Below are 26067 nucleotides of genomic sequence, written 5' to 3'. Positions count from 1 at the left end.
ATCCACAGCACCATATTTATATATATAAAGCATCACATACCAATTCATATATGAATTATAAACTTATATGCATGGCATTTATGGCATACTATCATTTAAACATATATTTCTGGGAAAATATCAAGTATATAATATATAAAAATATTATTTTAGAGCACATAGACAAAACTAGCTAATAACTTATCATACAATGCTCAATTTTGATATTTGAATATACCACAGTGACCTACATAACCTCAGGATCATCTCGAAATTTTTAGAATAATTTTTGAACCCCTCACGAGCCGTCACATGCCAGGCACACTGACGGCGTCAATTAACGCCGTCAGGAATATTCCGTCAAATCCTAGCATATTCTGTCAAAACTGACGGAATATTCTCTGTCTTCTCCGGCGACTCGCCGGTCGCCGATGACTTTGTCGGTTTCTGGAAATTTACATAATTCGTCCTAACTTCTTCATTTTTGCACCATTTTCAATATAATTGGTACCATTTTAAAGATCTCAACAAGACAAACAAAACTATACATGCCTCGACTTCCAACTCGTCAGAAATTCGCCGGAAAAAGCCTAGACAATTCCGGCCAAATTTGAAACTCTTCGTTCTCATGATTCCGACGTCCAATTTCTTTAAACGAAGTACTCCGAGCTTCGTGAGGACCTCCTTAAGCTCCCTATGAGCTTGAAATTCCCTGAAACCAACATATTTATGTCCACATGAACAGTGCTAAATTTTTAGGTTACGGGTTCTAGGTTTTTCGAAGTATTCACGTCCAAACAAGGGTACTAATAAACTCAGGAGGTTACAGTGAGCAAGAATCTTACCTTTAAAGCTTTCATCCGTGCTTGAAATGGAGAGTTCGAAGGTTGTCTGTACAGGAAAGGCGAGCGTGCGGTGTGGTGAATAATATAAGCACTAACACCTAGGGTGCAGGTTATGAGCTTCCAACATAATTCACATCATCATTCATTCGTATAAACCATATAAACTCACCTGATACTCACCTGAGCATCCACAGCGTCAATTCACATATATATGCATCAATTATCAATTCAAACATCTCAACAATTGCATGCGTGGCATTTAAAAACATATTTTCATATAATTGCATTTTCTGGGAAAACAGTAGTATATAGGTAATACGAAAAAAGTCGATGGGTCGTAACCCCCTTGACGTCCCTGGATGCGCTCGTCCTCGGGATAGGTGTCACCTATATGCGAAACAACAATAAAAACGTTAATTTAAACACATAACCAACAATTCGAAATAACTTCTCATACGGTGCTCAATTTGGGTATATGAATATACCACATCGACCTACTCGACGTCACGGACGTCGAGAAATTTTTAGAAAAATTTTTAGGCTTGCCACGCGCCGTGGGTGGCACGGGCCTACGCACTCCCACGCGCATCATCTTCCTCAGCTAGTCGCGGGACTCCGGCGAGTTTTAAAAATGCTTGTTCTCATTCGTTTCTCAACCGATTTCTTCGAATTTTATATCAATTTGAAGCCCTCAACATGTAGAATCACGATGGACTAGTTTCAAGGTCTAAAATTCACTAGATTTTACCTGGGGAAGCACGATAGTTCGGAAATTTTGAGAACCTTCGTTCTCGGTCCTCCGACGTCCAAATATCACCAACGAAGTACCCCGAAGCTCGTGAGGATGTCCTTAAGCTCACTGTGAGCTTGAAATTCCCTGAAATGCAATATTTCACGTGTGCATGAACAGTGCACATTTTCGAGGTTAGGGTTTCACGACGATTCCTAGGGTTTCACTTCCTAAAACTAGTACCAATCAACTCAGAACATCAAGAGGGTGAAGAATCGTACCTTATTTGCTTCGATCCACGAAGTTTTGGAGGGTTTTGGTGTTGTCCGTACGATCGAGGGTGAGAGAGAGTGAGAAAGTCGTGAGGGAGGAGAGAGAGAGACACGGGGAAGAGGGGGAAGGAAAGGTGAGTCCGTGTGTGAGGGTGTGGTCCAACCAAAACAATCCCACTTCAATCCCTAACCACACAAATTTACAACTCAATTTTCTCCAAAAGTTTAGGGATGATAATTAGTCCATAAAATATATACATATGTCAAACACGTACCTTAATACCCGTCAAGGGTATTTTCGTCATTTCACGCTCCCGATAAAAAAAAATTCGGGACGGGCTGTGACAATATTCCTGTTTACTAAAATTTCTTGGAATCGAAATAGAAATCATATTTATCCATATAACTTGTTTACTAAAACACGTGAATCGGAATGAAAACCAATATGATTACCAAAATGCTCATGTTCTAAGTAATTCTTTTTGTATTTTTAGTATAAAAAAATTTATATTTAAAACTTTTTGAGAAAGCTTAACTTTTTATTGTATGGTTGTTTTTTTTTTCTTTCTATTTGCTGAAAATATATTTGGTAGTTAAGCTTAATAAACCCATATGTCCCCAATCTCCCAATAATTCTTCTGACTCGTTTACTAATCTGTAATAAAAAAAAAAGAGGAATTGAATTGAGGGGAAATTGGAATGGTGAAGACTTAGAATCGAATTCATGTTAAAGTTATTTACTTTAATGTCCTAGAATCGGAGTTGAAATGATATAAGTTGTTTACCAGTTCATTTGAATCGGAATGAAAATTAATATGATTACTAAAATACCCTTAATCTAAATAATAGAAAAATTCATAACTTTTTAATGCAATTTCACACTAGGGTTGGGAAATTTTGCCATAAACCGATTTATCGGCCGAACCATACCGGTCGGCTCATAATGGTATGGTATAGTTTTGGCATTTTTTCATAATCGGTTGGCATTTTACCGAATCGACAATTAATGGTATGGCTTTGGTAATTGATTTTGTATGCCGACGGTATGACATACCTACCAATATATATATATATATATATTTTTTTTTTTTTACTATTTAGATATTTTAGGTATTTTTTACATGCTTGTGACTCCTTAGTTTTAGGGTTTAGAAAATAAATGACTCCTTAGTTTTAGGGTTTAAAAAATATATGTATATGTATATAATTCATGCCACAATAAATATAGAAAATATTGTTAACAAAATTGATAGCATGATGATTACTGATACTATATATACACGTGCATATATATTATTTTGAATGTATATGCGTTGCTTATGTTTAGGATGGAGTCTAGCCAATCAACCGTTAGTGCACAACATGAATTAACCCAAAATGAACCACACAATGCAACCAAACAAGCACTCCAATTTGAAAATCAAATTGAGCCCTTGGAATTGGAAGATAGCGAGGAAAAAGTGGAAACCACCGGTTGTGCTATTTACCAACCGAACCAGCCAATAATTTTAGTTGAACTAATTTTTGGCAACCACAATAAGACGAATGGCTAATGGTAACTGATTTTCGGTAATTATGTATATGTGACTGGCAGGTGGCACAAAGAATTTGGCACGATTTGCCAACCAAACCCAGCCCTATTTCTCACACATGTAGTTTTATTAAAATCTTAACAATTCCCATATATTTATTTTGAGTAAATTGTACAAATGGTCCCTCAACTTTAATCAAATTGGAGCAATGGTCCCTCAACTAAAAATCCATTACCTTTGGTCCCTCAACTTATCAAAACGTGCAACTATGGTCCCTCAACTAAAAATCCATTACCATTGGTCCCTGAACTTTAATTCAAGTGGAGAAATGGTCCTTTAACTTTAACCCAATTGTAACAATAGTCCTTCCAATATAACTCGTTTTGACAAATTTTTTGACATAGTTGACGAAAAGAACCATAATTATACACTTTGATGAGTTAAGGGACCCTAATTATATAAATGGTTATTCCAACATAGCTTATTTTGACAATATTTTGACAAAATTGATGAAAATGACTATAGCTACACATTTTGATAAGTTGAGGGACCAATGGTAATGAATTTTTAGTTGAGGGACCATTGCTCCAATTTGATTAAAGTTGAGGGACCATTTGTACAATTTACTCTATTTATTTTTAATAAAACTTGAACTTTTTTTTATTTCTTCAATAGTAAAAACCTAATTCAACAAGGAAAAGAAGTAAAAAACTCGAAAAAAAAAAAAGGGTTCGGGAACCTCTACGGTTCCACCACAAATCTCTCTGCTCTCCCTGTCTGCATCCGTATACTGTTTTTGCGATCATCCTCAAGCGCCAACTCTTGCCCATCCTGACCTTGCCGGGTTCTATCGGTCTGAAGATCTCCTTTTGGCGGTAAATCATGAGCTCCTTGCCTGCGGCCATTCTCGGATTTCTCAACCATTCGCCGGCCGCTCAATGCTTTATGTTATGCTCTCTGTGAAAACGTCTGCAATCAAAATTCGATCCGCAGTGGGTAAGTCTTTTTCTTTTATCTATACTCATCTGCATCTCTCTTTCCCCATCTGAATTTGGATCTGTGGTGTCCGGAATTTGTTTGTAGAACTGTTGGGGTGGGTTGGTGATAGGTCTTGGCAGTCTGGGAGGTGGTGCGGTGGTCTGCGTTGGTTAAGGGTGGGGATGGGTGTGTGTTTTGGGTGGTTGAATCGTGGGAGGCAGATGGGAGGGGCAGGGCAATTTCGGTAGAGAAGTTTGATTCCGTATGTTGGCTTTCTTCCGGAATTCAATTATTTTTACACGACAAACCTTCCTCCCGATATCTTCCTGCCTGGTCGTCCTGTTCTTTTCCAATTAAAAATCTTCTGCGAATTCTCCTCACCAAGCAGCCACTTTGTTCCAGATCTTTCAAATTGAAATTCCTCTCCTTCAACCTTTGCAGGTTGAATTTCACATCAACAGCATCACCCTATAACCTAGGAGCTTTGTTCGGATTCAAGCTTTCCTAACCATCAAGGTTAGTCTGAAACGATTCCTACCCTATTGACCTATTGCATGTCAAAATCTGCTTCAAATTTGTGATTTAATATAATTGGGTTTTAGAATTTTTTTTCATGATTTTGTCTAATCCAATTTAACGATTAGAAATTTCTCATGGGGACCGCAATTTCATCTTCTCCAAACAAATAGATTCTTTTTAATCTGAATTTAGAAATTATATTCGAATTTGTTTTACATCTGATTCGGTTGGATTTAGGGGTTGTGTTTTAGTGTTTCCTGGCCTGAGTTGTATATAAAGAATAAAAAAATGATTTTTTTTGTATAGCAAAGAGTTCATCATGAGCAAATAAAACATATGACAGTGACACCACCACTGCATTCAAAATAAACGAGTCTGATATTATCAAGATGCCGAGTCCTCTTGCATTCATATAATTACATTTGTGAGCTGCTTTTCTGGGTTTTTGTTGGTTTTGTTTGCTTATCTGGTATATTCATGAAGAGTGACACCGCCACGAACATTATCAATTTATACCTGAAAAACGTAATACTTGAGCCAATCTAACCATTTATTTTGAGCACATCACCTGAGCAAAATAATAAAGCATTTTACGGTGGGGTTTTCTCAAGTTAATTTTTGTTGGCATGTTGTTGTTCGTTGATTAATAAATGTGATTGTTTTTGGCATTTTATGACAAAGAAGAAGAATAGTATGTATACTATAACATTACGAGTTTAACTTTTTGATATATTGTTCATTACGAAACAAAGAAGAATAGGAAGAAAGTGTAATATATGATCTCTAACTGTCCAACTTTGTTCCAAGCAATATTGTTTGGTGAAATAGTTGTGTTAAGATATTGGAGAAAATTAAAAATATTTAAAATTCATTGTGAGGTGATTCTCATTTTCCAGGTGAAATCCGGATAACAATTCTGAAGATCAATGGTGCCACAAGTGGCATATGAAGCAGGACATTAATTGTTCAAAAGAGGCCAACAAAACTCCAAGCAGCCCAATTCTGAAAATCCCAAAACCCTCCCGACTTAAATCCTCTGTTTTTTTTTTTGGCGACTTGGAACTCTCACTCTGCATCGCTGCCACCATGGCTGACACGCTCTCACCAGACCCCGAACTCTACTCACCACAACCGCACCAAAACACTCCAAACAGTCCAAGCAAACCGAACAGCCGTAAAAGAAAGTCCACCGACGACGATGAAGCTCACCCCGCAGTGCCTCCCCACGTTCAAAAACTCCTCAAACGAATCGTTTTGTCCCTCAGCAAGCCCTCCTATCTCCTCGGTGTCGGCTCCACAAGACCCCGAGCCGAGCATCGCGCCCGGCTCACCAAGCTTCTGCGGAAGCTCATCAAGCAGCGCAACTGGGTCGAAGCCAGCGGAGCCCTGAGCGTGTTGTTGGAAGGCAGCCGAAAAGATAGGTCGCCGGTGAACAACAGGTTCAAGTATCGGGTAATGAGATTAAAGTTTGAAGCTTTCTAGCTTTAATTGGTGTTCGAAATCGAATAGTAGTAAATTAAAAGAGATAATTAAAAATTTTATTGAAAAACACTTTGAAAGCTCAATTAGAAAAATAAAAATAAAAATCCGTCATTTATCCACTTGTCATGCTCTAATTGAATTCTTAGGTGGGTTTGTTCTCATAAAGTATTGAATTTGAAGTGCTTTTATCGAGGGCGAAATAGCCCATTGAATAATTTGATTTTTTTAGAATAACCCTTTAGCAGTGATAATTTTATTGTTGGTTTTTGGTAATGTGTTCTAGGTTCTGATGGAAATGCTTGAGCATTTGGATTCCAATGCTCATAAGGTTATGGAAGCTTATGCTGTTTGGGAGGGCAGGAATGCGATGTCAGGTTACTCGCCTGAGGTTTGTTTTATATTCGCTATCATTTTACCTGGCTTATGCATTTAATTTCGGTATATGTTATACTGATTACTCGTACTTTCTTTTTGTTGAGCAGTACCGGTATGCGCTTCAATTGGAGCGTATTACTTTGTTGATTACTGAAGGAAATTACGATGAGCATGCCCATCACTCTACCGTGATGTATGTATGATTCTTATATTTTTGCTGCTTGGCAGCTTTCTGCATATGGTAGCAATTTCTGTACTGTTATCCTGTTGAATGCTGTTTCTGCTAGTTCATCATTCACAACATTGAATCAGGAAACCCATGTGTTATATATTTGAGTAATGCTGACATTTGCCTTGCATTTTTATGACTTCTCAAGAAATTTTTGGCCCTTCTTTATCTTTACTCAATAGAGGCAATGAATAGAACAAGCAATTTTTTACCAGGGTATCATCCATCCCTTTGACTTATGATTCTCTTGTTTCCTTTTGACAACGTGTCGTCTGTGTCCAAATTTTTTAAAGTTACATGTTGAGTTTGCTACTTTTAGAAATAATTTTCTGATATCTAAGTTTTCTCTCTTTTTTTTTAATTGTACTTGAACTTGTTATGTAAGTAGGGAAATGTATACTGTTTTTTTGTGTCCCCACTATGTCATGCTCTATTTCTAGAATTTTATTTTCCTGTCTGTGTTGTGTCTCTTTGCGTCTCACATCTGTAATTCATTTTCATGTAGTTTTTATATCCTTGATATTTGTTATAGGTGGACTTTCTCTGCCACTTTTATTTGGCTAAGTACAGACTCTAACAAACAAAAGACAAAATTGGCTTGTTGGTTAGCAGAAATGAGTCTTCAATTTTCCGTATTAGTTTTGAATTACCTTTTCCTTTTTTTATCTGATTTAGGCTGCAAATATGGCGGCTTTTAAGAGATGCCATATGCAAGACATCACCTAATCAATTATATTTGTTTTTTTTTTCCAGTCTCACGCAATTAAAGGAGTTTGGAAATGAACCACTGTTAATGATGATTGTAGGATTGGCATACCAGCAACTGTGGTATTCCAATCTTCCAAATGAAATGAAATGGAGGGAGTCCGACCAGTTTTACACTGCGAGGGAATCAAATGAACTACTTCCACACTCAGAGGGGCATTATGCAGGTAATACTCATGAGGCTGGTACTGGCATTCAATGTGGTTCAGAGACCTCTGTAATGAATGATAAAGTATCATATATTGGTGATGGTGGCATACATAGAGATATATCTATTGGGGTTGATGACATGGAGATAGAAAATTCTCAACCAAACTTTGGGACCCAAAGTTTCTATGCAGACCCTGATGAAGATACAGAAAATGAAAATGATGGCGAAATGCAGTATGCTCCCGTTTTTGAAGCCCTTGGTGAGTAACCAGTTTCCTGCATTCTCTCATTGATGTTATGTGTTAGGCTTTCAATCATTGAATTTCTTTCTTTGTATAAGGAAATATAAACATTGTCCCTTATCTCATCCATATTCATGATGAAGAGCTTCTGTAAATGCAGTTGCTATAAAGGGGAAGGTATAAGTTTTATAATCTAGTTCCAGCTTATTTAAATTAGAACAGTTCAAAATAGTAAATGCGTTGTTTAGTCTGCTAGTCTTGACTACAATTACCAGATACTGGTTGTAACCAGAATGCGTCCATTACTCAACATATTGTGTGTGCGTGTTTGTAGTACATATCTGTTACTTTTACTAACAATTAACAAATCATTGTTTCCATTCACTCTGTATTTTCTTAGGTGTTTATTAACTTCCTAAGTATATTTTCGTTACTGTGGACATATATGATATATACCTGATTTATCATTCATTATTTCAGAGGGCTTGGAATCTCTGTTACTTCCCATACGATTGCCAGAATCTACAGATAGGGAGGATTTCATGAATTCACAGACTACAATTTTTAATGACACTTTTAGGAATGCAGTGAAGTATTTAAGGCTAGCTCTTCACTCCACGCCCCCAGTTTTGCAGGCCTTGCTTCCTTTGGTACAGGTAAAAATTTGTTCTAGTAAAGTAAGAACATTATCTTAATATGATTTTTATAAAATTATAGTTGCTAATGTTATGGCAACCCTATTATAATTTTTTATTAATGTACTTAAGTACCAAGTGATATAGTTGTAACTTATGGTACCCTGCCAAAACTCAAGTACTCTCTTCTCAGACTTTTGCTTTTTGTGGCAGCTGTTGCTGATTGGAGGTCAAGTAAAAGAAGCCCTAAATGAGATTGAAAACTGCTGTAGTCCAAATACTGCACTGCCAATTCGGTACTGATTTCTTTGGCAAATTTCTTTTTATCTCTGATTGTGAATGTGAATTGAATATATAAGTTAGAAAGCGCACCAGATGAATGGAAATGAAAATGAAATTCTACTAGATTGATTCTAGAAAACATGGGATAAAAGGTGAAATGATATTTTACCTTATAGGATTTGACTGTAATGATTGCTGCAGTGGCGGTTGGTCATAGTAGTGAAGTTGGAGGTGGTGATATGAGTAATATGTTGATAAATGAGTAATTGGTGCTAACTTGTCACTAGGATGAAGAAGTTGAATGAAATAACAATGACAGCACCGGAAGAGAGTGATTGCAAGAAATTGAAAATAAAATCAAGGAGCTTTACAAAAATCAAGGGCAGAAATGTCTCTTTGTCTAGGAATAAGTCACACTTTATTTGGAAAACAGCATTTACAATCTCAAAATAATGTTTTCTTCAAAGAAGAAAAACGGAGTAAGCATACTTATTTGACTCCGGACTGGTTTCCTGGTCTTTGTCAATTAGTTGGGTAATGGTTTTCTAAGTTAAGACACTGGCGGCAAGCTGGTTCAGAGTTAGTCTGGTGAGACAAGTCGGGTAGATCTGTTTTTCTGAACAGCGCTAAAAGGTCAACATTGGCTTCACTACAGCAGCTTTGGTAGAAACTAGATCCTAGGAATTCCTTCTTCAAAAGTCTGACAATTACTAACAGTTGTGTTGTTAAAATGATGGCTTTTCAGGCGATGCTTGTTTTTTTCTGCTATGAGACACTTTATTAACATGTTATCGTTTAAGTAATCTTGTTCTTGAGCATTATAACTTATCTTGAATTTTGGTTAGATTAGTTGAAACAAAATATGCTGTCTGTGGACAGCAGTTGTAAAACAAATGACCATGTATTAGAGTCTGAACTTTCTGGACTTTTTTTTTTTTTTTTTTTTGCAATTTTTACCATTCAACATTTTGATAGTTCTGCATGTGAAAGTTCCTATATTGGACCATCATAGGTGAAGTTGGATCTCTTTTTGTCAATAACTAATGACGTAGGGTAGTGTATGGTTGTTGAACTGAACTTTGAATGGATGGAATCATGATTACAAGAAAGACATCGCTATCAACCATCCTTATGATGGAGTGACATTGTATAGCAATGCTCATTTGTGGTTTTGGTTTTGGTCAACCAAACCTGGAGTATTCTTATGGAATATGGATGCACATTCTATTCCAAGGTTCATTCCAATAATTCAAATACTACCTCATTTCTTAATATTGGCTTAACTTTTTGTTGCTTTAGTTCTGTTTGTGAGATATGGATTTATTTCTCATGCTAGTTATTGCTCTATGGTCTTGTCACCAATCACACGACAGTAAAGATTTAATGCGTACACGTTGGGCAGATTAAGGGCTACACTTTTGGAGCAATTTGATCGTTACAACAGCGCCCTTCTTTCTACCTGTTTTGAGGATGTCTTAAAGAACGATCCAACCTGTTACGATTCATTGGCAAAACTTGTTCAACTGCATCAAAATGGTACGTGATTTTTCTCAGCTTGTTCATATATGCCCATTATTCTTGCAAACAGACATAACACTAACATTACATGCTGATCATGTAATTACTATATATATTTCACATTCATGTAATTAGAAAAGATATATCATATGAGGAGCGATCTTATAAATTCATGGGTTCTAACTTCTCTCTAGCTAAGTTAACGGAGCATATCAAGAATTCTTCAGTTCTCTTAAGTCAGACAATTCTCTTAAAGAAATAAACCTAAAGAATAAAATCTCTCAAGATGCAAAACCCCTTATCGGGGGTTTAGAAATTTTTGAAATTACTTTGAGGATTGACATGACTACATCTCCTTAGCTAGAACTTATCGTTTTACTAGTAAAAGGTTTTTGTAGAACAGATAATTTTTTTTGTTGCTGTTCCAATTGTTAAAATCCATTTGAACCTGTCTAATCCCACTTGTCACTTTGAATCCTGGAAATCCTTTTGTGTGTGTCTGTCTTTGGTCTTTTTGGGCTATATATTTTTAGGAATTAATACACCTCTTCTTGTTGATGTAGCTTATCTCATTCTTTTGAAAAGACACTGATTAACTTTATTTTGACACTCGCGAACAAAATAGTTTGTATGAACTTTTTATAATTTAAGAGAAACTATTGTTTCAAATCTTTATATTTTCAAAAATTGCATGGTTGTAGAAGCAGCTAACATTTGGAAGTCCTTTATAACAAGAATTTGAGCTGAAATTTTGATTTTTATAAATTATTAGCGGTTTCTTATTGCTTTCTTATGACATTTTGCAGATGAATATAGTCCCGAGAGTCTACTGGAAATGATAGCATTGCATCTTGATGCAACCTATGCAGACTACAACACCTGGAGAGAGTTTGCTTTATGTTTCCTGAAGCTTTCTCAGTATGACGAGGACCGAATGTCCGTGTGTCTGAATGGAAATGAAGGTGAACATAAAGAACACTACTCCGTTTGTTTCAATAGGACCCCCAAAATGTTTATAGAGGGAAAATCTGGAGAGGGTTGGAGATTTCGCTGCAGATGGTGGCGTACACGTCATTTCAGCCACCAGACGCTAACCTCAGAGATTGCAACGGGTGATTTGCAGCTCTTAACTTACAAGGCAGCGTGCGCGGTGCATATGTACGGGTCAGAGTTTTCGTACTTTGTGGATGCTTATGCCTGTTTAGCAAGAGAAAATGAGAGGGATTTGCTCTTGTTTTTGCAGACCAACATTCAAAATTCAGTTAGAATACAATCAAACTTTGAACAGAGAAGTAGATGAGTTTGTGGAGACAAAGCATGATCATATTTGTAACTCTTTTGTTTCCTTACATCTCAAGCAATCAAAATCAATATATATCATCTGTAGGACTAGAAAGATGAGACCACGGGACACAGGTTCAAGGTTGAAAGGAGTAGAGGTAGACCTAGGAAGACTTTAGAAGAGACTAAGAAAAAACTTAAGAGTATTTGGATTTAATAGAAGACGTGGCATAAAATCAAGCACAATAACGTTTTAAGATTTATATAATTGATTTCACTTAGTGGGAAAATGTTTTGTCGTTATTGTAATTATTTATATTATTGAAATCGAAAAGTGCATTGAATCTCCTAGTTGGGCCTGAAAATTGGAAGTCAGGACTTGAAAATTGGAATGATTTCAAAATCCACGTTGTTTTAGTACATGGCTGGAAGTCAAAAATGGATTTTTCAAATATTTATTTCATGCAAAGCATGGAAACGTTGTGAAAATTATGATCTCATTTCTTTCTTTTGAGAAAATTATGATCTCATTTCTAAGTGAAGAGTTGTTATTGTCGTTCTAAAAATCTCTACAATATAAAACCAAACCTTTTTGGTCAATACGTTTTGTTTAACTTTTATTCTTGTAAATTAGAAAAACGTAATACCAAAAATAGCATTAATGTAAATGCTGTTAGGGCTCAAAAATTGCACGGGAAGGTCCAAGCACGTTAAACGTGCATTGCTTTGTACGGTCTTAATGCCTCATGCAAATCTCGATTATATTATACCAATTATCGAAAAAATTAATAGTTAGGCGAGGTTTTACACAAGTTTTAATTACTTATCATGTCATACCAAACAAGAAAATATATCATGGCATGACGAACACATTCATTTAAGTCTAACACATATCAAGATCACATGACCCAAGACATGTGGTTTCACGAACTTGCTAGAACGGTTGAGGTGTGGAAAGTTATAGAGCTCCACAAGATCCATGAAAACTCTTCGACAATGGAGACTTTAGTGTACTTACGAGCACCACCGTCCAAGCCCATTACTAGAGTGATCCCACGCAGGGTAATGAAATGAGATAATTTCCGATACTTTATTTTAGTAGTGCACTATCCATGACAATAACCTAACTCCACAACTCTACAACAACCTATCCACCCAGGACATATATCTTCTCCTTTCCTGCACCAAGACATGTTTCCCGTGAACGTATTCATGTTGCAACTCATCTCACCCTTTTATCCATAGGTTACTAAAAAGATTATCTTTCACCCTTTTAACCATTGGAAATAAGTTATTTTCGCACCTCCTATTATCCATAGAAAAGTACCAATCTACCTATTTACCCGTTTGAAATAAGTAGTTTCCGGCACACCCCTTTACCACCAGATATTAAAGAAAAAAATAAGAAAAATTAGAGGGGGGAGAGGTCAAACTTTTGTGTTTTTGTATTGTAAAAATATAAGAGAGAGCCTTCACCCTCTATAAAAACAAGCTAATATTACATCAATAAGGGGGCGTGGGGAACCTAAGAGGGTTTAGTCTAATGGTCAGGCCCTTGGTTTGTTACCAAGAGGTCTGGGGTTCGACACCTCTCAAGGTACCCACCTAGCAATGGCTAGAGTTTCTTGCCTACCAAATGTTGTGGGGTCAGGCGGGTGGCCTAGTGAGTAGTCGGGTCAAAGACCCGGAGACACTAGATGCAAAAAAAAAAAAAGAAAAAAAAAAGGGGGGCGTGGGGAAGACCCCATAAAACTCAACCACCATGGCCAAACTCATCCGTCGTTAAAATCTCTTAAAAACCTTCATGCTAAACTTAAGCCTAGTCAACACCAAAGCATTGTCTCATTTGATAAACTTGTGGACCTTTAGCTCCCGCACTTTAAGCTCTCATGCCAAACCATTTTCGACGTTAATTAACCACCTTAAGGAAGCACGCAAGTCAACAACCACCGTAAGAACTTCGACCAACACTGAAAACATTTCAACGGAAGATCAACCCAAAATTTGGTGATTTTGGGGTGAGTTTTTTTTTTTTTTCTTTTAATGGGTGTTGCTGATATGTTGAAAGAATGATGAAAAGGCTAATTTGTCTTAAATTTTAAAAGAAGCATGGATGGAATCAGATACTGGGGGTCAACAGGCCAATTTCGAAAAGTTAAGATCTTTTTTTTTTTTTTTTTTTTTTTTTTTACAAACATTAATAGTGGGTTAAATTGTTAAATTGTTAAATGTTAGAAAGAGAAATCTATGGATGCATATGCAGGTTTGCTTTCCACAGCTACAGGCCATATGAAAGAAATGGGTAATTTTAAGGGATCAAATATTTTAAATCAAATGATGTAGTTATCGATGATTGAGTTATTAATAAAAGGCTAATTAAGGTATTTATTTTTTATCAATCGCACATTATTTGATTTGTAAATTTGATTTAAAATTTTAATTTTTCTATCATTATTCAAAAGAAAAATATAATTCTTGGTTGAATGGCAGTTTAGCCCATCATTTTATCGGAGGCAGATTGTATGCCCTTCCATTATCATGTCCCTCTCATCCCTTCTTACGTTGTGCGGTTACGGTTAAGTCACGTTAATATTTTATATTAATTTTTTTATAAAAATAATAAGATATATTGACATGAGTTAATCGTCATCGCATAAATAGGAGGAGAGGGAAAGGAGATCGTAAGAAGAGGCAGACGATCTGCCTCCCATTTTATGACCACCAGCACCAGCAGAAAACTCATAAAGTTGATGTCCTTCCCTTTTCAGTTTTCACTCAATCCCTCCTCCCTTGGTTCCATGTCTCCGAGTCCGAGTCGCTCTTCCAATTGAATAAATCGGCGACCCAATTCGGATTCGACCCGGAAAACCAGAACCAACCCAACCCAACCACCGAGTCAATTTTCAATTTGTGAGGGAGGAGGGCAGCCATGGCATACAGGACTGACGATGACTACGACTATCTGTTCAAGGTGGTGCTGATTGGCGACTCCGGCGTCGGAAAATCGAACCTTTTGTCGAGATTCACGCGCAACGAGTTCAGCCTCGAGTCGAAGTCGACGATCGGCGTCGAGTTCGCCACTCGGAGTATCCACGTTGATGAGAAGATCGTCAAGGCCCAGATTTGGGACACCGCTGGCCAAGAAAGGTTTTTAACATTTTCGCCGAATTCAAAATTCGATCATTTCAATCCGTTTGTATGTTTTGTTGTTCTTGTTATGGGATTTGGGTAACTGGGTGATTGAGTGCTGAGAAAATGCGGGAAAATGTGGGAAAACGGGTAATTGGGTGCTGAGAAAATGTGGGAAAACTGAAGGGAATGTTTAGAGTTTTTCGTTCGCCATACGAGTCGAGATCTGTCGATGAATTGGGTTTTTGTTTTTGTTTTCGCGTTATTGTTGCAATGCTGAACAGAATCTGATATTGCTGTGAGATCACTGCTGACTTTGAACATGTTTAGTTCTGCTTGGTTCATTGCAGAAGGACTGCTGGACATTATAAGTAGGTTATTGGTAAGTGTAAAATGTCGCCTGTGCCGGCGGATGTAAATTCAACAAGGGATTCCAATGTGGCTCTATGAATGGTGTGTTTTTGGAAATGGTATCGGTACTGAATATTCATTGCTTTCCTTATGCGAAGCGGATATGGTCTTTATATGGTCTTTAGTTTGTGCTGCAGGAGTTTTTCGGTAGCAGATTAGAAATTTGAGATATAGTTAGGTTGCAGGGCAGTTAAAACTTTGTTTATTTGATGTTGGTCTTGGTTGTGATTTGAGATATAGTGGGAAAAGGCTTTGTTGTTGTTGATGTTGGTCTTGGTTGTGATTTACGAGTGATGATTGCCTGAATGTTTAAGTTTTGAGTATTTATTTCTTTTGGTGAAGGTACCGTGCAATTACAAGTGCATACTACCGAGGAGCTGTTGGTGCTTTGCTTGTCTATGACGCCACCCGGCATGTGACATTTGAGAATGTTGAAAGATGGTTGAAGGAGCTACGGGATCACACAGACTCCAATATCGTGATAATGCTAGTGGGCAACAAGGCTGATCTGCGTCACCTTCGTGCTGTCTCTGTTGAGGATGCCAAGGCCTTCGCTGAGAGGGAAAACACCTTCTTTATGGAGACATCAGCACTCGAGTCTATGAACGTTGAAAATGCCTTCACTGAAGTCCTAACACAAATATACCATGTAGTCAGCCGGAAAGCACTAGAGGTAGGAGATGATCCTGCAGCATTGCCCAAGGGACAGACCATAAATGTCGGAAACAAGGATGACGTTTCTGCTGTTAAGAAAGCTGGTTGCTGTTCTGCCTAATAGTGAGGGCGATAGGTCAAGCTTAAGGGTGTCGTCTTCTCATTTTGCTGCCCCTAAAGTTTCAGGATTTGTTCCTGTCAACTCATGGAGTTTGTCATGAACTTTTTACTGTATGGTATTGCCTGAGTTTTTTAGGGTTGGCTTATAGTTTTGGAGTCAAAAGAAATGTCACAGCTTCCGTCTTATGTCAATTTTTTGATTAATTTACCTACGGCCCTCTCGCAAAATCTCGTGCTTCATCTTTTGTTGGTACTTTTGTTTGTTCTAGTTTAGGGTACAGTATCTGGATAATTTTTTTTGTATCGGATGGATGCTTAGTTAAATGTATGATGAATTTAGCGTTCCTTTTATGGCTCAATTAAGGGTGCAGTTTTCTCGCAACCCTCAACGGTAGTAATGCTCATTACCCTATTTGTTATTCTTGGATGAGTTTAAATTTTGAAATTTTTGTCTATCTACTACACAGAACTTGAAATTTAAACTCATCTAAAAAACAGGTGGTAAGCTTCACAGCAAAATAATCTCCCATTCAAGTAAATTGCCAATCGAGAAGGTTTTACACCATGACACGAGGCGGATTAAGGGATTCCGAAGTTTTACACCACAACACACATCTAAGTTCATCCAAAAAGATTTTTTCGAGTAAAAGCCAATTCTACCCTTGCCATCACGTCGATGTCGGTGTCAGTCTGTGTCGGAGTCGTCGACCAGCCTGACACCGGCCTCCTCCATCTCTCTAAAGTTGACAAGGACTCTCCCCTCTCGTTTTCCTCCTCTCCAGTTTGAATGTTCAAGATTTCATCTTTGTAGAGAGAAGAAAAAAGTAGAGAAGGAAAAAAGATGTGAGAGGAGCGGAGGGAGGGGAGAGAATCTCCATCGCTCTCAAGCACTCAAAGTAGGGTAGCACTCCCATTTGAGGGGTCGATTGATATCATAGGGAACGTAGTGAAGAAGCTCAATTCCAATTCACAACTGAACTCAGGAAAGGAAGGAGAGAGAGAGAGAGAGAGAGAGAGAGAGAGAGAGGGTGGGATCGTATATAGTTGACGCAGCTTGGGATCAATAACGAACAATTACCAAAGACATTAAATTGTCACTCCAAACATAATCATAATTCAGCGTCGATCATTTTCGTCGACAAAGATGAATTATTGAAAAAATAAACAAATAGTTGACACCAATGAACAAGAAGGTTGCTTAATTACCGAGAGTAATACAGCAGGACGCAGAATTATAAAATAAAATAATGGTTTTGAAAAGAAAGTCTGTACAAGTTTGATAGATACATGACCAATGTTTTGGAAAGCCAACAAATAAACGAGCTGGATGGTAACAGTTGGTCGATATATATATTTTATATGCCGCTGCATATACAAAAATATATAACAAAATAACGTTAGTTGAAAGAGCAAAGAGTCCTTTGTCATTCAACTGTCACACCTCCTATACATTCTTCTTCCCTGTGTTCAACGCTTCGGATTTGCAGATGGGGCAGACATTTTTCACAAGCAACCACTTCTTCAAGCAACTTGCATGGTACTCGTGTCCGCAGCGGAGAATTCCTATCTTCTCGCGGTTCTTATAATTATCCTGTAAAATTGCAAATGCAACGACGGTGAATAGATCAGCAAGGTCAAATCTTAAACGGTGAATACTGTCGAGATAAGAAAATATGTTGTAATTGGAACGAGTTTTATGGTACCTGGCATATAATGCAGGAATCGGCTTCCTTCTCTGGGGATCCAGCATCTTCGAGGTTTAAATTAATGGAAGATGATAAATAAGACCTTGACTTTAGTTGTTTTCTAATGGTATCCTCTGACAACCCAGTGCTTACATGGCCAATCTGCTCCCCCAATGCAAGAAGCTCCTGCAATTGAAAGTGGAGTTTTCAGGTTAAAACTTTGCTGAAGCAGCATAACTATTGGAATAACAGAATAACAGTGGTAGGAACATAAATATGTCTGAGAATCCATCGGTACAACTAAGGAACTCTTTTTATCTTTTGCTTATCTGCATGATTCAGTTATACCTTGATGTATCCATACGAACAAGTAGGTAACAATGGAACTACTTCAATTTACCTCATATGACATATCCTCTATGTCCAACCGCATATCTCTGTGCTGGTCCATAAAGCTGCCATAAAAGTTTGGAACATCTACTATGACACCTTCCTATAAAAAAGCACCAAAAAGGTTAAGCCAAATATAATCTGAAACGTAGCTGGTAAATACTAAATACTTACACCATATACTTCCAAATAACAGCAAACAATATATATATATATATATATATATATAGAGAGAGAGAGAGAGAGAGAGAGAGAGAGAGAGAGAGAAAGCGAGCGAGAGAGAGAAAGATTACATCAGCCTGAAGAACTCTGAAGTGGGGAAGGTTCTGGTGTCTTAAAGCTGCCTCGGGAATAACTCCTTGGTGTGGCCTGTATATCCTAAAGCCATTCGAGGGAATAGATCCTGGTTGCCTACGACCAATCTCCAAACCATTCTGAGAAGGATTCATGGTGCTGCGCGAGGAACTTGCAGGTAATCTATATGAAGCTGCTGTGGCACCCTGGGCGTTAAAATTAAGGTTGTGGCCTCTTAATCCTTGCATGGGTGGTGCTACGTGCTGATTATGATGGCGGTGGTTGAGCGGAGGAGGATGCCGGAGAATAGAGGAACTTCTGTTGCTAGATGAATCATGATATCTTTGCATACCCATGTTCCCGCTGTCCATAGAACCTACTGTGACATTACCCCCTGAGAGAATGAGCCACAGAGAGAACGAGCTCCAATTAATACATAAAAAACAATCATTAAATCAAGACACATACATGTGTTTCCTTTATTTGATCATATGTTGTAACAGAAACAGAGTTTCCACAGAAAATAGGCATAATACCGAGAGCAAGTACTTGGATGGAAACTGATCAGATTTAATGTTCAAAATTGTGAAACTATGTTCTTTCCAGAAAATAAATAAATAAATACGGAAACAAAATTTTGAAAATTTCCTACAAAAAATATAAGCTTCTGCTTTTAATGCATAGGAGCAAATTGCAAGAGCAACTGAAACACCTTTCTGACATTAAATGACCTACGTAGAGATACAAATAGGAATCCAATTATAAGAGAAGAAAATACAAACAAGTACTGACCGTGCATAAAAGGAATAGTAGGAACTTGATTCCAGGATGAAGAGCTTCCATCTCCACTGTTACCACTTAAATGTTGGTCTAACCAGAGAGTTCCAGCTGGCTGAAACCGCTGACCTGCATAATTTGCTTGATTCAGATGGTTATGGTCATGTGTCATAACAGAATCAAGCCCAGTTGTAGCTGATCTGTTCCTCATACTACTCTGAGGTCCTGCTTCCATAATTGGTGGATTCCCAGTTCCTGCATACTGAGGCAAGGCATAATTTACAGCATCCATTACAGCAACTCCATCAGGATTCCTCATATTCAAAGGAGGCACTGAAGAACTAGGGGTTGCAGAGGCATTAAAATATTGAAAATTCCCTGGTAGGCCTTCAGGGTTTTTTCTCTTGTACAGACCTCTAGGATCATCCATTATGTGACTATTTCTATTATACTCATCTGCAGAAATTCCAAGGACTCCATAATGGCTAGAAGATGGTGAAGGATCAGAAGCCCCGTGACTTAGAGGAACAGGTAACACCCCAGTACTAGATGAAGGGGTCATGTATGAATAGTAATAGTTGGCTGGAGTTGCAACACCCAAATCAACATTATGTTGATGATGCTGAACACTGTACTGGGTCATCCTGTAGAATGTGGCATTATCATAACGCTCCGGTAAATGTTGGGCATCCAAACTAGTAGTGCTCCCTGAAGCTGTTACCATTGTGTGAACATTGTGCTGTTGGATACTAGAAGCACCCCCAAAATGGACGGAGGGTGGGGGGCAGAGATAATCTTCCCCTTGTTGACTCATTTCCAAATCAATCATCTGACTAGGGCATAGCATATTTCTTTGCCCCATTGAAGTCACAAATAATCGCTTCCCAGCCAAAGTATCTACAAAAATCAGTCAGATGAAAAGTTAGGAGATTATAGAACATGGAACAAGTCAATAACAAAAATTTTGATATATATAGTCTACCCGCTCCATGGGGAGCAAGGAGTTCCAGGGTTAACCAATTTTTTAGGTCCACTTCAAATTGTAATTCAATTATCCAAACCGTACATTTTTGTGTGTGTCCATTTACGGATCATCCCTGCCAAAAATAATCCAAACACATAATCATTTAACCATTACTATTATTTTAGTGTTATAGATGATCCAGTGTCCATCTAGTTGGAAAGTTGGTTGGCCGTAGAATTCATCACTCCCCGTGGAGCAGGTGAACAGGTCTACATGTTATACCCTCCGACCTTCAAACTTTAGCTCTTAATTTTTTTGCTATCCTTTACAAATGATTTAGTTATATATACATAAAGGTCGTACCCAGTGCACAAGGCTCCCGCTTTACGCAGGGTCTGGGAGAGGTGAATGTCGGCTAGCCTTACCCCCATTTATGGAGAGGCTGCTCCCAAGTCTCGAACCCGAGACCTACCGCTCATGGGCGAAGGCACTTGCCATCGCACCAAGTACGACCTCTACTAGTTATATATACATATATTTGAAAAATAGAAATATGGTCATATAGTCTTCTAGAGTAGGAAGTTCAAGTCTTGTAACTGAGAACAATCAAGGTCACTGTTAATATAAAAAAAAAAAAAAAAAACCCATGAATGGTTCCGTACTAAATCTAAATCAACCTCCCAAAAATTTGTACTCCAAATGCACAATTCAACATAGAAAGTCAGGCAAAAGATTAGTTCATGCAGCCAATGACATGATCACATTGACCACAAATACTTCAGGGGTGGAAGGAAAGCATAAAGAAAACCCTCAGCCAGGAAGAAATATCTTTAAAAAAATAGCTCTTTTCATCCACCCTACGAGATAATGTGAACTGTTTAGGTTTCTTCCGACACACAAAGGAAAATCCAATTATCCTGTATCTTTCACTCTTTTAAAAGGTAAAGACAATAATGAATCCCAAATGAAACATGATGACAGATAAGCATACTTCACAAAACCAATACTAACTACTTCTCATTCTACTACTCTCTACCACAAGTTTGTAACCTTAAAAGATACAAAGTACACCCGACACCAAACAAAGGGGACAGCACAGGTTTCACGGTTATATACTCTTTTTAAGAAAATGTATAGTTGAATATATTTCAGTAATAAATATGACACCAGAAGCTCCACCTTGAAGAATTTACTTCCAACAGTCAAGGCTTTTTAGGAGAAAAGTTCACTCTTCCAAATTTATACCAACAATATTGCCTCCACATCATATCCGGTAAGCCATACAAAGAAGTCTTATCCATGACTTTGTCGAAACAAACTCCATATGTAACCACTGTCAGACCAAGTAAAAAACTTCCCCATTATGGATTAACCCATCTTCAAAAGAATCCCACTCCATCATACATGTTAAGTGTAGCATTGATCTCATCGTCACAAACCATCCGTTCTTTCTCAACTCTAACCTAGGATCTTTATACTCACCTCACCCTTCCCATGCCACTTGAGATAAGGTTCATGTGAGTAAACAATACACTCCAAATCAATATAGTCGGCAGCTACGTGCGAATAATCATAATTATGAGATTCTATGAGCTACGAAAATAATAAGAATGAGTCGTATATTGACAAACCTCGTGAAGAAAGAAAATCAAGCAACAGAAAATACAGTACCACCATACAATCTAACATTAACATTAAAAAAAAGTAACATGCAGATGATAACTTCAACAAACTTGGTGTTGGTTCCATAAATTCGTGTTCTATAAATATTTATAATTTATAAGTTACCCACTATTTTTGCTCATCCAGTTTAAAGGGGGGCAATTATATGTAACATATATCTAAATTTTAAGTTTTTAATGGTTTCTTTGACTTTCCTAAGAAAATCAGAAGAACCCAAATTTATTTTAATAAAAAACAAATAAATTCCACAAACTCCAAGAAATAAATTTAACACAAGTACAAGATTACGTACCTTATTATCATAAACAAAGGGATTATATTCGAAGAACCACCGAATTTCTTCAAAAAGTTCCTGCAAAGGAAAAAAAAAACCCAATTCAATAACAAGATTAAACAAACGAAATCATCCAAATTGTAATCGGAAAGAGCGAAAAATCCTAGAGGTCAAATTAAACGCTAACGGCCATAAAAGCTTCAAAATTTTCAGCAAGAAAAGATAAAATCGTGAAAAAGTTTGAGAATTTCAGAGACATCGGCGTAGAAAATAAACCTCGCCGAAACGAAAACCGATCAAAGCAAAGCGAGATCAAGAGGGTCCTCCCAGATAGAGATCAGAGAGAGAGAGATTGGGTTTTCAATATAATTGACAGAGAGAGAGAGAGAGAATTGAAATTCTGGGTGTTCTTCTTTATATCCAGGATAGAAGGAATATTTATTTTATATACGGTTTTATGGCTCTGAATTCCTAATTCTGACCGTTTATAATTTAAGTTTTCAAAAAGGAATTTTTATTTTTTATTTATTTATTTTTGTTGTTTTTGTTTCCAGTTTTCCTTCGGTTATTATTTTAAAATCCAGTTATGACGTGAAAAATACGGTGATGACGGTGTGCATGCTTAGGTGGTTCTGTTTTTATTAACTAATTAGGTTTATTAAAATCTAATTATTTTATTGGTTTTCCTAATTGAATTTGTATTTTTTTAATGGAGATTTTTACTTGCTCGATAACAACCTCAGTTTTCCGTTTCTTGAAGGCAAGTTACACACACTTGACCTGTTAACAAACTCATGCATTCAATTTTGCACCCTTGTCTTTTTTTTTCTTTTTAAAAAAAAAACGATATTATCTACATTAAAATAATGGACTTAGCCTCACAATGAGTTAGCAATAATATGATTCAAATTCACTCTTGGTGAGAATCGAGCGTAAGACCTCTCACTTGTCTTTTCATTCATTTTCAATAATATATATATAATTTGCATTTTTATACATATTTTTAAGTATTTTAGAAAAATATAAATAAATACAAAATTAAATATATTAAATTTTCAAAAAGGGTCAATTTTTTCAAAGTACTTTTTTAATTAAATAAATACTTACTATACTTATTCCATATTTTACTAACTTAGAATATTTTGAAACTAGTTTGTATTTGATTTTGTGATGCCAATATCTTGAAATCAAGGGAAGATTTTATTAGTTGATTTTTGTCATTTGCTATTGCGTTTGTCTATAAAAAATTTTGTTCAATAGTCCAACCTACTTAGTAGTACGAAAAATAGATAATTATGTCTGCCAATAAAGATAAACTACCATAACATGAATAGTCGCACCAAGGTATCAAATTGATCACAAATATTTATTGTCTTTGCATCTTGTAATTGAACCTAAGAGATCCGCTAACTGAATAGAAAAGCTACGACTAGACCAAAAATCAGTTAGAAACAAGTTATCTCATATACGAGTGCAATTTACATTTATATTATAAAATATTTTCTTAAAGATAAACTAGCCTCCATGCACTCGCTCACACGCGTGCAGAAGATATTTTTTGAATCACGACGTGTTACACTTGATTTACATGTTTTAAATGTATTTATTAATGTAGATGGAAATAAATAATAAATACATTTAATAAAAGTGGTTTTTTAACTAATCAAAGCAACTGAATCCATATTAATAAAAGCGATCTTTCAATTTTCATCTACATTTTATTGAATTTACATTAAGATTAAAAAAAATATTTAATAAACAACTGATTGCTAGCCCATTGTGAGGTTAAACACACTTCCTTCCCTTAGTATAGATAACATCGTTTGTTAAAACAAATCATTTGACAACTAATTGAATCACATTATTATGCACGTGCGAGAGACTTTTTTTTTATAACTGTCACTACGCACCTCTTAAGTGTTTAAAATTTGAGAAATAATATTTAATAAACAACCACGTGCAAAAGGTATTTTTTAAATCACAGCGCGCTAAGCGCGATTTAGACATTTTAAATATATTTATATGCATGAATTGCTTCAATATTTTTTTATTTCGTTATTTTCTTTTTTTATCACCGGTGTTACGCATCTCTTAAGATGTTTTGAACATAACAATCATGATTTTTCTTAATTTTTTATTATATTTTTATTCCCCATCACGTGAGCACTATCAACTTTATCATTTGTTTATTCTTCTCTCTCTTCCCTTTCATTTTTTTATTCTTTTCTCTCTCTATCCATTTATATTTATATTATATTTTATGATGACTAAATTACCAACTTACCCCTTGCATGATTTGATATATTATTTTGGGTAGGTTTTGAATTTTTTGTTGGCGGAGGGGCAGTTTGGTCCAATTATTTTTGTCAAAGTGAGTGATACCAAAAATTTTGTTGCATGCGTGACCCTAAAGCCATTGTTCATCGCACTGCTCGCTTTATATATTACTAGCCTTCATGCAGGCGCTCACGTGGGTGCAAAAGATATTTTTTGAATCACGGCATGCTACTCGCGACTTATATATTTTAAATGTATTTATATGCATAAATTGACAACTCCTATAGCATGAGGCCTTTTGGGAACTCACTGACTTTGGGTTCCATCGGAACTCTGAAGTTAAGCGAGTTCGAGCGAGATCAATCTTAGGATGGGTGATCTACTGGGAAGTTCTTGTCTGAGTTCACATAAACAAAACCGTGAAAGTGTGGTCGGGACCCAAAGCGGACAATATTGTGCTATGGCGGAGTCGAGACCGGGATGTGACAGAATAGTATCAGAGCTACTCTGCCGTTTGGTGCGAGTGTGCCGACGAGGACGTCGAGCCCCTAAGGGAGTGGATTGTAACATCTCACATCAACCAACGGAGAGGGAGTGATGTGCCTTATATGTACATGCTCACCTCCTATAGCACGAGGTCTTTTAGGAACTCATTGGCTTCGGGTTCCATCGAATCTCCAAAGTTAAGCGAGTTTGGACGAGAGCAATCCTAAGATTGGTGACCCACTGTAAAGTTCTCGTTTGAGTTTCCAGAAACAAAACCGTGAGCGCGTGGCCGGGATCCAAAGCGGACAATATCATGCTACGGCAAAGTCGAGACTGGATGTGACACCTCTCTCTTAGTGTAGATAATATCGTTGGTTAAAAAAATAATCATTTGATAGCTTATTTAATCACATTGTTATCTGTGTGCAAAAAACTTTTTTTATAACCGGCATTACACGTCTCTTAAAATGTATTGAATGTGTTTAAAAATAAAGAAATTGAATCACATTATTGGTAACTTATTGTTAGGTACTAATAAAAAAAACACCAAAAAGTAAATTATTAAAGAAATACTGTTAAAATGACGAAAATGTCCTACCTTATTTGATTTATTATTTTGGAATGCTTTTGAATTTTTTTATTTCAGTGGCATTTTTATCCAAATATTATGGTGACATCAAATCACTATTTACCTTTTCTATTCTCTTTATATATAATAGATAGGTAGATGTATAGTGCAATCAGAACATATAATCTTACATATATTTAAATAATTTTGGAGTAAAATTCTTTCCGACGTGACAAGACAAGTACTATTTTTTCTCCTCTTGTGTGCATAGTTGACAGCTCCCACCACCACCACCCATGGTATTGAACTATGGTCGCATATCCACATGTCAACAAAAGACAATGGACATCAATTCAACAAAATGATGTAATCCTTCAAATGACGAATGAGAATTCTCTTCGGATCTTCTTTACGAGGATTTTGAAAATTCTCAAATTGTGTATGTTTATCGTATATTATATAGTTAGTTTTCGTCAAGTATTATTCATGTTTAATTTTAAATAAAAGCATTTAAAATAATTTCTGATCACACGATGTACAA

The 26067-nt window shown here is 36.7% G+C and overlaps 3 protein-coding genes across 6 annotated transcripts; 2 read left to right on the top strand and 1 right to left on the bottom strand.

The window, feature by feature from the left end:
• Positions 1-4031: 4031 nt before the first annotated feature.
• Positions 4032-11913, top strand: LOC114824044 (uncharacterized). 3 transcript variants are annotated; one of them, XM_029100256.2, is made up of 10 exons: positions 4051-4354; positions 4778-4852; positions 5752-6307; positions 6621-6725; positions 6820-6905; positions 7695-8116; positions 8579-8754; positions 8947-9029; positions 10418-10551; positions 11340-11913. In XM_029100256.2, exons 3-10 carry the CDS (start codon positions 5801-5803, stop codon positions 11831-11833), a joined length of 2007 nt encoding a protein of 668 aa, XP_028956089.2. In that variant the 5' UTR covers positions 4051-4354; positions 4778-4852; positions 5752-5800; the 3' UTR covers positions 11834-11913. The 3 variants fall into 3 exon arrangements, with proteins under 3 accessions (XP_028956090.2, XP_028956089.2, XP_070675404.1); XM_029100257.2 differs by lacking the exon at positions 4778-4852 and having other exon boundaries at positions 4032-4354; XM_070819303.1 differs by lacking the exons at positions 4778-4852; positions 5752-6307 and having other exon boundaries at positions 4157-4354.
• Positions 11914-14455: 2542 nt separating this feature from the next.
• Positions 14456-16487, top strand: LOC103427333 (ras-related protein RABA1f). Its single transcript, XM_029100255.2, has 2 exons — positions 14456-14961; positions 15697-16487. The coding sequence occupies exons 1-2, from the start codon at positions 14744-14746 to the stop codon at positions 16127-16129; spliced, it is 651 nt and encodes a 216-aa protein (XP_028956088.1). The 5' UTR covers positions 14456-14743; the 3' UTR covers positions 16130-16487.
• Positions 16488-17360: 873 nt separating this feature from the next.
• Positions 17361-22660, bottom strand: LOC114824043 (probable E3 ubiquitin-protein ligase ZFP1). 2 transcript variants are annotated; one of them, XM_029100252.2, is made up of 7 exons: positions 22472-22660; positions 22214-22273; positions 19290-20171; positions 18497-18891; positions 18214-18306; positions 17832-17999; positions 17361-17719 (listed from the first exon to the last, which is right to left on the bottom strand). In XM_029100252.2, the coding sequence occupies exons 3-7, from the start codon at positions 20134-20136 to the stop codon at positions 17573-17575; spliced, it is 1650 nt and encodes a 549-aa protein (XP_028956085.2). In that variant the 5' UTR covers positions 20137-20171; positions 22214-22273; positions 22472-22660; the 3' UTR covers positions 17361-17572. The 2 variants fall into 2 exon arrangements, with proteins under 2 accessions (XP_028956085.2, XP_070675403.1); XM_070819302.1 differs by lacking the exons at positions 22214-22273; positions 22472-22660 and adding an exon at positions 21418-21615.
• Between the last annotated feature and the right edge of the window lie 3407 nt (positions 22661-26067).

Source organism: Malus domestica, chromosome 03 (assembly GCF_042453785.1).
Source record: "Malus domestica chromosome 03, GDT2T_hap1".
Classification (NCBI taxonomy): Eukaryota; Viridiplantae; Streptophyta; class Magnoliopsida; order Rosales; family Rosaceae; genus Malus; species Malus domestica.
This window is presented reverse-complemented; position numbering and strand designations above follow the sequence as displayed.

Excerpts from the sequence above, each read along its gene's own strand:
- LOC114824044 (XM_029100257.2), top strand. The coding sequence starts at position 5,801 with ATGAAGCAGGACATTAATTGTTCAAAAGAGGCCAACAAAACTCCAAGC. Across the intron at positions 9,030-10,417 it reads AATACTGCACTGCCAATTCG|ATTAAGGGCTACACTTTTGG; the intron begins GTACTGATTTCT and ends CACGTTGGGCAG. Across the intron at positions 10,552-11,339 it reads TGTTCAACTGCATCAAAATG|ATGAATATAGTCCCGAGAGT; the intron begins GTACGTGATTTT and ends GACATTTTGCAG.
- LOC103427333 (XM_029100255.2), top strand. The coding sequence starts at position 14,744 with ATGGCATACAGGACTGACGATGACTACGACTATCTGTTCAAGGTGGTG. Across the intron at positions 14,962-15,696 it reads GACACCGCTGGCCAAGAAAG|GTACCGTGCAATTACAAGTG; the intron begins GTTTTTAACATT and ends CTTTTGGTGAAG.
- LOC114824043 (XM_029100252.2), bottom strand. The coding sequence starts at position 20,136 with ATGGGGCAAAGAAATATGCTATGCCCTAGTCAGATGATTGATTTGGAA. Across the intron at positions 18,892-19,289 it reads TACTATTCCTTTTATGCACG|GGGGTAATGTCACAGTAGGT; the intron begins GTCAGTACTTGT and ends TCATTCTCTCAG. Across the intron at positions 17,720-17,831 it reads ATTCCTGCATTATATGCCAG|GATAATTATAAGAACCGCGA; the intron begins GTACCATAAAAC and ends GCAATTTTACAG.